Source organism: Zophobas morio, unplaced genomic scaffold (genome assembly GCF_036711695.1).
Source record: "Zophobas morio isolate AGI-343-1 ecotype UQ-CSIRO unplaced genomic scaffold, CSIRO_AGI_Zmor_V1 ptg000102l, whole genome shotgun sequence".
Classification (NCBI taxonomy): Eukaryota; Metazoa; Arthropoda; class Insecta; order Coleoptera; family Tenebrionidae; genus Zophobas; species Zophobas morio.
Genome location: NW_026972207.1, coordinates 29,517 through 40,368, shown reverse-complemented (window position 1 = coordinate 40,368; position 10,852 = coordinate 29,517). Strand labels below are relative to the sequence as shown.

Genomic DNA, 10,852 nt, shown 5'->3' with positions numbered 1-10,852 from the left:
TTCTGAGCCACCAAACACACTTAACAGGTTTAGCGCCAAGGTAATTCGAACAGAAAGTCACCCTGGACCAAACCGTTTTTTTGACAATTTCTCAGATATAGTTTTATTTTTTATCAAAAAAAATACTTTTCAATTTTTTTTGTTTGCCAATTGACAAAAATCAGACAGCGGACACCGGTGTCCGCTGTGGCCCGTTTACAATCTTAGCGGACACCGGTGTCCGCTGTGGAACGTGACTACCGAGCGGACACTAGACGATCCGAAGTGTCCGCCATTGCAATTTTACAGGTTTTGTCTTAAAATCTGCTATTTATTTGGGTGTTATTAGTGGCGTTGTGTTTATTTTTGTAGAAAAAATGAACAGTCGTGGAAAACGAATTGTAAAACTAGCTTTAGAACAAAAACAGCATTCTGGTGGTAAGTGTCCGAAAATTAGATGTTACATGAAATATCACACTGATAATTTTCAATAGACGAAGATTCACTAAGTGAACCGTACTCAGCAGATTCTGACGTAGATCCAGGTTTTGTTCTACCTGATAGTTCAAACTCAGACCATTATTCTACTGATAGTGATTGCGAAATTCCTGTAAAAAAGACGAAGAATATTTCTTCTTTATCGGTAGGAAATGAAAATATGCCAGGTCCTTCTAACATCTTTCGTGGTAAACGCACCACAAAAGAAATAGAAAGCAAATATCAAGATATAACAAGTGAATCTGAAGAAGATATAGAACGAGAACAGGTGAAAGATAGTTCTGCAGTTTTTATGACTGAACTAAACTGAATAACACTCGGAACGCAAATGCAGGTTCTACTCATTTTGGAGACGATAATATAGCACATGAAGAATGGATTGAAACAGAAAATGATGCTGATCAAACGCTATATGATTTGACACAATCAGTCTGGGGTCCTCCTGTAGGAAATCATCTTCAATTTGAAGAAAATTTTGAAAGTGGGATAAAACAGGAATGGCAGGCCGCATTGATGGGACACCACCCAATTGACAATTATTTTGCTTTTGTTGAATTTGATATAATTGGTGCAATTGTGGATCAAACCAACATTTATGCAACGCAGTTTGTTATGTGTAATAACAATATTTCAAACAAATCTCGTGTGCACAATTGGGAACCAACCACTCGGGCAGAAATCATACATTTGATAGGTCTGCTTTCTTATATGGGAATGGTTCGTATGAACAGCCTTCGCGATTATTGGTCTCAGAAATGGCTTCTAAAATCAGACGTTGCTCGCAACGTCATGAGTCGTAACAGATTTGAAATATTGCTAAAGATGCTACACTTCTCCGATAACGAACAGTGTCCTGAAGGAGATCGTCTATATAAGATTCAACCGCTTATCGATATGCTCACCAAAAATTATCAAACTGTATACACACCTGGTAAGACATTTTGTATCGACGAAACGATGGTACCTTTTCAAGGAAGACTAGTGTTCAAACAATACAATCCACAGAAAACACATAAGTACGGAATAAAAGTTTTCAAACTTTGTTGCAACAACGGGTACACCTGGAACATCAGTATTTATGCAGGAAAAGAGAAAACGACAGATAATCCACTGGCCGTTTCAACACAAATTGTGCTCAAGTTGGCGAAAGATCTCTTAGGTAGCGGTAGACTGTGTATTACAGATAACTGGTACACAAGTCTTCAACTTGCGCACATACTGTTAGATCATAAAACACATTGCTTAGGTACATTGCGGGCGAACCGGAAAGGAAACCCGCCAGAAGTAATAAAAAAGAAACTGAAAAAAGGTGAGGTATTTTCCCAAGAAAACGAAAGAGGAATATGTCTAGTCAAATGGCGAGACAAACGGGATGTCTTGGTTTTGTCCACATGTCATACAGACCAAATGGTAGAAATTCAACGCCGAGGAAAATCTATTCAAAAGCCCACAGCTATCGTGCATTATAATTCAGGCAAAAGTTCGATTGATCTTTCTGATCAAATGGCAAGCTACAGTTCAGCTTTACGGAAGTCCATCCGCTGGTACAAAAAACTGGCAATTGAAGTACTGTTGGGTAAGAAATCATTTAATTTTTTTGTAAATGTTGCGACTTTTATGTATGTTTGATTAGGTACTTCAATGGTAAATGCTCACATCATTTACAAGGATATTGAACAAAGCAACATGCCAATAAACGATTTTCGCTTATTGGTAACTGAAGACTTGTTGAAATTCGAAGATAAACGCGATGCTGCGCAAACTCGTCAGCCAAGACATCAAATTCTTAAAACACATCAATTTACCAGACTAGACTGTAAAGCTCGAGAAAATCGTCGATACTGCAAAGGATGCTACCAAAAAAAGGTGGATGGCATTATCGAAAAGAATAAAGTGAAGAAAGTTACTACCTATTGTCAACAATGCGATGGAAATCCAAGATATTGCCTCGAGTGCTTTAACTTATACCACAATAAATAATTTGTACTAATCATACATTGTATAAATACAAAAATATTCAATATACTATTCAATAAATTTCTTTAAACATAAAAAAATTATGACATTATTATTTTCTAAATAAATTTTGCTATAAAAAACCTGGAACCAGGATGCAGTTTCGCAGGGCCACAGCGGTCACACCACTACGTTAAATAGCTCAAAAGTGCGTCCGCTTGGCCAGGAATGATCAACAAAGTTTAGAAACCAGAGCGGACACCGGTGTCCGCCATGGCCATAGTGGAAAACCATATAGCGGACACCGGTGTCCGCTATGGCGCTAAACCTGTTAAAGCATGCAGAATTGACTCAGAATAGGAAAAGGAGACGTTTAGGTCAATTTTATGCATTCTGGCGTTCGTAGATACAAGAAAACTGTTAAAATTCTTCAGAAACGTCACTTTTGAAGTGTTTTCTTGTACTTTTAAGCCACTCAGATACCCTACGGGCTCGGAAAGTGCAACGAAACCATCAAATTTTAGCTAGAAACTGTATTTTTGTCGATTTTTATTGAATTTGAACTATATTTCAACGTTTTTTGATGGTTCTGAGCCACCAAACACACTTAACAGGTTTAGCGCCAAGGTAATTCGAACAGAAAGTCACCCTGGACCAAACCGTTTTTTTGACAATTTCTCAGATATAGTTTTATTTTTTATCAAAAAAAATACTTTTCAATTTTTTTTTGTTTGCCAATTGACAAAAATCAGACAGCGGACACCGGTGTCCGCTGTGGCCCGTTTACAATCTTAGCGGACACCGGTGTCCGCTGTGGAACGTGACTACCGAGCGGACACTAGACGATCCGAAGTGTCCGCCATTGCAATTTTACAGGTTTTGTCTTAAAATCTGCTATTTATTTGGGTGTTATTAGTGGCGTTGTGTTTATTTTTGTAGAAAAAATGAACAGTCGTGGAAAACGAATTGTAAAACTAGCTTTAGAACAAAAACAGCATTCTGGTGGTAAGTGTCCGAAAATTAGATGTTACATGAAATATCACACTGATAATTTTCAATAGACGAAGATTCACTAAGTGAACCGTACTCAGCAGATTCTGACGTAGATCCAGGTTTTGTTCTACCTGATAGTTCAAACTCAGACAATTATTCTACTGATAGTGATTGCGAAATTCCTGTAAAAAAGACGAAGAATATTTCTTCTTTATCGGTAGGAAATGAAAATATGCCAGGTCCTTCTAACATCTTTCGTGGTAAACGCACCACAAAAGAAATAGAAAGCAAATATCAAGATATAACAAGTGAATCTGAAGAAGATATAGAACGAGAACAGGTGAAAGATAGTTCTGCAGTTTTTATGACTGAACTAAACTGAATAACACTCGGAACGCAAATGCAGGTTCTACTCATTTTGGAGACGATAATATAGCACATGAAGAATGGATTGAAACAGAAAATGATGCTGATCAAACGCTATATGATTTGACACAATCAGTCTGGGGTCCTCCTGTAGGAAATCATCTTCAATTTGAAGAAAATTTTGAAAGTGGGATAAAACAGGAATGGCAGGCCGCATTGATGGGACACCACCCAATTGACAATTATTTTGCTTTTGTTGAATTTGATATAATTGGTGCAATTGTGGATCAAACCAACATTTATGCAACGCAGTTTGTTATGTGTAATAACAATATTTCAAACAAATCTCGTGTGCACAATTGGGAACCAACCACTCGGGCAGAAATCATACATTTGATAGGTCTGCTTTCTTATATGGGAATGGTTCGTATGAACAGCCTTCGCGATTATTGGTCTCAGAAATGGCTTCTAAAATCAGACGTTGCTCGCAACGTCATGAGTCGTAACAGATTTGAAATATTGCTAAAGATGCTACACTTCTCCGATAACGAACAGTGTCCTGAAGGAGATCGTCTATATAAGATTCAACCGCTTATCGATATGCTCACCAAAAATTATCAAACTGTATACACACCTGGTAAGACATTTTGTATCGACGAAACGATGGTACCTTTTCAAGGAAGACTAGTGTTCAAACAATACAATCCACAGAAAACACATAAGTACGGAATAAAAGTTTTCAAACTTTGTTGCAACAACGGGTACACCTGGAACATCAGTATTTATGCAGGAAAAGAGAAAACGACAGATAATCCACTGGCCGTTTCAACACAAATTGTGCTCAAGTTGGCGAAAGATCTCTTAGGTAGCGGTAGACTGTGTATTACAGATAACTGGTACACAAGTCTTCAACTTGCGCACATACTGTTAGATCATAAAACACATTGCTTAGGTACATTGCGGGCGAACCGGAAAGGAAACCCGCCAGAAGTAATAAAAAAGAAACTGAAAAAAGGTGAGGTATTTTCCCAAGAAAACGAAAGAGGAATATGTCTAGTCAAATGGCGAGACAAACGGGATGTCTTGGTTTTGTCCACATGTCATACAGACCAAATGGTAGAAATTCAACGCCGAGGAAAATCTATTCAAAAGCCCACAGCTATCGTGCATTATAATTCAGGCAAAAGTTCGATTGATCTTTCTGATCAAATGGCAAGCTACAGTTCAGCTTTACGGAAGTCCATCCGCTGGTACAAAAAACTGGCAATTGAAGTACTGTTGGGTAAGAAATCATTTAATTTTTTTGTAAATGTTGCGACTTTTATGTATGTTTGATTAGGTACTTCAATGGTAAATGCTCACATCATTTACAAGGATATTGAACAAAGCAACATGCCAATAAACGATTTTCGCTTATTGGTAACTGAAGACTTGTTGAAATTCGAAGATAAACGCGATGCTGCGCAAACTCGTCAGCCAAGACATCAAATTCTTAAAACACATCAATTTACCAGACTAGACTGTAAAGCTCGAGAAAATCGTCGATACTGCAAAGGATGCTACCAAAAAAAGGTGGATGGCATTATCGAAAAGAATAAAGTGAAGAAAGTTACTACCTATTGTCAACAATGCGATGGAAATCCAAGATATTGCCTCGAGTGCTTTAACTTATACCACAATAAATAATTTGTACTAATCATACATTGTATAAATACAAAAATATTCAATATACTATTCAATAAATTTCTTTAAACATAAAAAAATTATGACATTATTATTTTCTAAATAAATTTTGCTATAAAAAACCTGGAACCAGGATGCAGTTTCGCAGGGCCACAGCGGTCACACCACTACGTTAAATAGCTCAAAAGTGCGTCCGCTTGGCCAGGAATGATCAACAAAGTTTAGAAACCAGAGCGGACACCGGTGTCCGCCATGGCCATAGTGGAAAACCATATAGCGGACACCGGTGTCCGCTATGGCGCTAAACCTGTTAAAGCATGCAGAATTGACTCAGAATAGGAAAAGGAGACGTTTAGGTCAATTTTATGCATTCTGGCGTTCGTAGATACAAGAAAACTGTTAAAATTCTTCAGAAACGTCACTTTTGAAGTGTTTTCTTGTACTTTTAAGCCACTCAGATACCCTACGGGCTCGGAAAGTGCAACGAAACCATCAAATTTTAGCTAGAAACTGTATTTTTGTCGATTTTTATTGAATTTGAACTATATTTCAACGTTTTTTGATGGTTCTGAGCCACCAAACACACTTAAAGCATGCAGAATCGACTCAGAATAGGAAAAGGAGACGTTTAGGTCAATTTTATGCATTCTGGCGTTCGTAGATACAAGAAAACTGTTAAAATTCTTCAGAAACGTCACTTTTGAAGTGTTTTCTTGTACTTTTAAGCCACTCAGATACCCTACGGGCTCGGAAAGTGCAACGAAACCATCAAATTTTAGCTAGAAACTGTATTTTTGTCGATTTTTATTGAATTTGAACTATATTTCAACGTTTTTTGATGGTTCTGAGCCACCAAACACACTTAAAGCATGCAGAATCGACTCAGAATAGGAAAAGGAGACGTTTAGGTCAATTTTATGCATTCTGGCGTTCGTAGATACAAGAAAACTGTTAAAATTCTTCAGAAACGTCACTTTTGAAGTGTTTTCTTGTACTTTTAAGCCACTCAGATACCCTACGGGCTCGGAAAGTGCAACGAAACCATCAAATTTTAGCTAGAAACTGTATTTTTGTCGATTTTTATTGAATTTGAACTATATTTCAACGTTTTTTGATGGTTCTGAGCAACCAAACACACTTAAAGCATGCAGAATCGACTCAGAATAGGAAAAGGAGACGTTTAGGTCAATTTTATGCATTCTGGCGTTCGTAGATACAAGAAAACTGTTAAAATTCTTCAGAAACGTCACTTTTGAAGTGTTTTCTTGTAGTTTTAAGCCACTCAGATACCCTACGGGCTCGGAAAGTGCAACGAAACCATCAAATTTTAGCTAGAAACTGTATTTTTGTCGATTTTTATTGAATTTGAACTATATTTCAACGTTTTTTGATGGTTCTGAGCCACCAAACACACTTAAAGCATGCAGAATCGACTCAGAATAGGAAAAGGAGACGTTTAGGTCAATTTTATGCATTCTGGCGTTCGTAGATACAAGAAAACTGTTGAAATTCTTCAGAAACGTCACTTTTGAAGTGTTTTCTTGTACTTTTAAGCCACTCAGATACCCTACGGGCTCGGAAAGTGCAACGAAACCATCAAATTTTAGCTAGAAACTGTATTTTTGTCGATTTTTATTGAATTTGAACTATATTTCAACGTTTTTTGATGGTTCTGAGCCACCAAACACACTTAAAGCATGCAGAATCGACTCAGAATAGGAAAAGGAGACGTTTAGGTCAATTTTATGCATTCTGGCGTTCGTAGATACAAGAAAACTGTTAAAATTCTTCAGAAACGTCACTTTTGAAGTGTTTTCTTGTACTTTTAAGCCACTCAGATACCCTACGGGCTCGGAAAGTGCAACGAAACCATCAAATTTTAGCTAGAAACTGTATTTTTGTCGATTTTTATTGAATTTGAACTATATTTCAACGTTTTTTGATGGTTCTGAGCCACCAAACACACTTAAAGCATGCAGAATCGACTCAGAATAGGAAAAGGAGACGTTTAGGTCAATTTTATGCATTCTGGCGTTCGTAGATACAAGAAAACTGTTAAAATTCTTCAGAAACGTCACTTTTGAAGTGTTTTCTTGTACTTTTAAGCCACTCAGATACCCTACGGGCTCGGAAAGTGCAACGAAACCATCAAATTTTAGCTAGAAACTGTATTTTTGTCGATTTTTATTGAATTTGAACTATATTTCAACGTTTTTTGATGGTTCTGAGCCACCAAACACACTTAAAGCATGCAGAATCGACTCAGAATAGGAAAAGGAGACGTTTAGGTCAATTTTATGCATTCTGGCGTTCGTAGATACAAGAAAACTGTTAAAATTCTTCAGAAACGTCACTTTTGAAGTGTTTTCTTGTACTTTTAAGCCACTCAGATACCCTAATGGCTCGGAAAGTGCAACGAAACCTTCAAATTTTAGCTAGAAACTGTATTTTTGTCGATTTTTATTGAATTTGAACTATATTTCAACGTTTTTTGATGGTTCTGAGCCACCAAACACACTTAACAGGTTTAGCGCCAAGGTAATTCGAACAGAAAGTCACCCTGGACCAAACCGTTTTTTTGACAATTTCTCAGATATAGTTTTATTTTTTATCAAAAAAAATACTTTTCAATTTTTTTTTGTTTGCCAATTGTCAAAAATCAGACAGCGGACACCGGTGTCCGCTGTGGCCCGTTTACAATCTTAGCGGACACCGGTGTCCGCTGTGGAACGTGACTACCGAGCGGACACTAGACGATCCGAAGTGTCCGCCATTGCAATTTTACAGGTTTTGTCTTAAAATCTGCTATTTATTTGGGTGTTATTAGTGGCGTTGTGTTTATTTTTGTAGAAAAAATGAACAGTCGTGGAAAACGAATTGTAAAACTAGCTTTAGAACAAAAACAGCATTCTGGTGGTAAGTGTCCGAAAATTAGATGTTACATGAAATATCACACTGATAATTTTCAATAGACGAAGATTCACTAAGTGAACCGTACTCAGCAGATTCTGACGTAGATCCAGGTTTTGTTTTACCTGATAGTTCAAACTCAGACAATTATTCTACTGATAGTGATTGCGAAATTCCTGTAAAAAAGACGAAGAATATTTCTTCTTTATCGGTAGGAAATGAAAATATGCCAGGTCCTTCTAACATCTTTCGTGGTAAACGCACCACAAAAGAAATAGAAAGCAAATATCAAGATATAACAAGTGAATCTGAAGAAGATATAGAACGAGAACAGGTGAAAGATAGTTCTGCAGTTTTTATGACTGAACTAAACTGAATAACACTCGGAACGCAAATGCAGGTTCTACTCATTTTGGAGACGATAATATAGCACATGAAGAATGGATTGAAACAGAAAATGATGCTGATCAAACGCTATATGATTTGACACAATCAGTCTGGGGTCCTCCTGTAGGAAATCATCTTCAATTTGAAGAAAATTTTGAAAGTGGGATAAAACAGGAATGGCAGGCCGCATTGATGGGACACCACCCAATTGACAATTATTTTGCTTTTGTTGAATTTGATATAATTGGTGCAATTGTGGATCAAACCAACATTTATGCAACGCAGTTTGTTATGTGTAATAACAATATTTCAAACAAATCTCGTGTGCACAATTGGGAACCAACCACTCGGGCAGAAATCATACATTTGATAGGTCTGCTTTCTTATATGGGAATGGTTCGTATGAACAGCCTTCGCGATTATTGGTCTCAGAAATGGCTTCTAAAATCAGACGTTGCTCGCAACGTCATGAGTCGTAACAGATTTGAAATATTGCTAAAGATGCTACACTTCTCCGATAACGAACAGTGTCCTGAAGGAGATCGTCTATATAAGATTCAACCGCTTATCGATATGCTCACCAAAAATTATCAAACTGTATACACACCTGGTAAGACATTTTGTATCGACGAAACGATGGTACCTTTTCAAGGAAGACTAGTGTTCAAACAATACAATCCACAGAAAACACATAAGTACGGAATAAAAGTTTTCAAACTTTGTTGCAACAACGGGTACACCTGGAACATCAGTATTTATGCAGGAAAAGAGAAAACGACAGATAATCCACTGGCCGTTTCAACACAAATTGTGCTCAAGTTGGCGAAAGATCTCTTAGGTAGCGGTAGACTGTGTATTACAGATAACTGGTACACAAGTCTTCAACTTGCGCACATACTGTTAGATCATAAAACACATTGCTTAGGTACATTGCGGGCGAACCGGAAAGGAAACCCGCCAGAAGTAATAAAAAAGAAACTGAAAAAAGGTGAGGTATTTTCCCAAGAAAACGAAAGAGGAATATGTCTAGTCAAATGGCGAGACAAACGGGATGTCTTGGTTTTGTCCACATGTCATACAGACCAAATGGTAGAAATTCAACGCCGAGGAAAATCTATTCAAAAGCCCACAGCTATCGTGCATTATAATTCAGGCAAAAGTTCGATTGATCTTTCTGATCAAATGGCAAGCTACAGTTCAGCTTTACGGAAGTCCATCCGCTGGTACAAAAAACTGGCAATTGAAGTACTGTTGGGTAAGAAATCATTTAATTTTTTTGTAAATGTTGCGACTTTTATGTATGTTTGATTAGGTACTTCAATGGTAAATGCTCACATCATTTACAAGGATATTGAACAAAGCAACATGCCAATAAACGATTTTCGCTTATTGGTAACTGAAGACTTGTTGAAATTCGAAGATAAACGCGATGCTGCGCAAACTCGTCAGCCAAGACATCAAATTCTTAAAACACATCAATTTACCAGACTAGACTGTAAAGCTCGAGAAAATCGTCGATACTGCAAAGGATGCTACCAAAAAAAGGTGGATGGCATTATCGAAAAGAATAAAGTGAAGAAAGTTACTACCTATTGTCAACAATGCGATGGAAATCCAAGATATTGCCTCGAGTGCTTTAACTTATACCACAATAAATAATTTGTACTAATCATACATTGTATAAATACAAAAATATTCAATATACTATTCAATAAATTTCTTTAAACATAAAAAAATTATGACATTATTATTTTCTAAATAAATTTTGCTATAAAAAACCTGGAACCAGGATGCAGTTTCGCAGGGCCACAGCGGTCACACCACTACGTTAAATAGCTCAAAAGTGCGTCCGCTTGGCCAGGAATGATCAACAAAGTTTAGAAACCAGAGCGGACACCGGTGTCCGCCATGGCCATAGTGGAAAACCATATAGCGGACACCGGTGTCCGCTATGGCGCTAAACCTGTTAAAGCATGCAGAATTGACTCAGAATAGGAAAAGGAGACGTTTAGGTCAATTTTATGCATTCTGGCGTTCGTAGATACAAGAAAACTGTTAAAATTCTTCAGAAACGTCACTT

General features: G+C 37.2%; 3 protein-coding genes across 3 annotated transcripts; all 3 read left to right on the top strand.

Moving 5' to 3' along the window:
- Window positions 1-356: 356 nt before the first annotated feature.
- Window positions 357-2,457, top strand: LOC135144484 (piggyBac transposable element-derived protein 4-like). The gene is made up of 4 exons (XM_064076515.1): window positions 357-417; window positions 474-755; window positions 812-2,053; window positions 2,111-2,457. The coding sequence occupies exons 1-4, from the start codon at window positions 357-359 to the stop codon at window positions 2,455-2,457; spliced, it is 1,932 nt and encodes a 643-aa protein (XP_063932585.1).
- Window positions 2,458-3,377: 920 nt separating this feature from the next.
- Window positions 3,378-5,478, top strand: LOC135144483 (piggyBac transposable element-derived protein 4-like). The gene is made up of 4 exons (XM_064076514.1): window positions 3,378-3,438; window positions 3,495-3,776; window positions 3,833-5,074; window positions 5,132-5,478. The coding sequence occupies exons 1-4, from the start codon at window positions 3,378-3,380 to the stop codon at window positions 5,476-5,478; spliced, it is 1,932 nt and encodes a 643-aa protein (XP_063932584.1).
- Window positions 5,479-8,330: 2,852 nt separating this feature from the next.
- LOC135144485 (piggyBac transposable element-derived protein 4-like) lies at window positions 8,331-10,431 on the top strand. Its single transcript, XM_064076516.1, has 4 exons — window positions 8,331-8,391; window positions 8,448-8,729; window positions 8,786-10,027; window positions 10,085-10,431. The coding sequence occupies exons 1-4, from the start codon at window positions 8,331-8,333 to the stop codon at window positions 10,429-10,431; spliced, it is 1,932 nt and encodes a 643-aa protein (XP_063932586.1).
- Window positions 10,432-10,852: the final 421 nt, after the last annotated feature.

Bases quoted from the DNA above. Each gene is read 5' to 3' on its own strand.
- LOC135144484 (XM_064076515.1), top strand. From the start codon at position 357: ATGAACAGTCGTGGAAAACGAATTGTAAAACTAGCTTTAGAACAAAAA. The intron at 418-473 runs GTAAGTGTCCGA...AATTTTCAATAG, and splicing joins ACAAAAACAGCATTCTGGTG to ACGAAGATTCACTAAGTGAA. The intron at 2,054-2,110 runs GTAAGAAATCAT...ATGTTTGATTAG, and splicing joins GGCAATTGAAGTACTGTTGG to GTACTTCAATGGTAAATGCT.
- LOC135144483 (XM_064076514.1), top strand. From the start codon at position 3,378: ATGAACAGTCGTGGAAAACGAATTGTAAAACTAGCTTTAGAACAAAAA. The intron at 3,777-3,832 runs GTTCTGCAGTTT...ACGCAAATGCAG, and splicing joins ACGAGAACAGGTGAAAGATA to GTTCTACTCATTTTGGAGAC. The intron at 5,075-5,131 runs GTAAGAAATCAT...ATGTTTGATTAG, and splicing joins GGCAATTGAAGTACTGTTGG to GTACTTCAATGGTAAATGCT.
- LOC135144485 (XM_064076516.1), top strand. From the start codon at position 8,331: ATGAACAGTCGTGGAAAACGAATTGTAAAACTAGCTTTAGAACAAAAA. The intron at 8,392-8,447 runs GTAAGTGTCCGA...AATTTTCAATAG, and splicing joins ACAAAAACAGCATTCTGGTG to ACGAAGATTCACTAAGTGAA. The intron at 10,028-10,084 runs GTAAGAAATCAT...ATGTTTGATTAG, and splicing joins GGCAATTGAAGTACTGTTGG to GTACTTCAATGGTAAATGCT.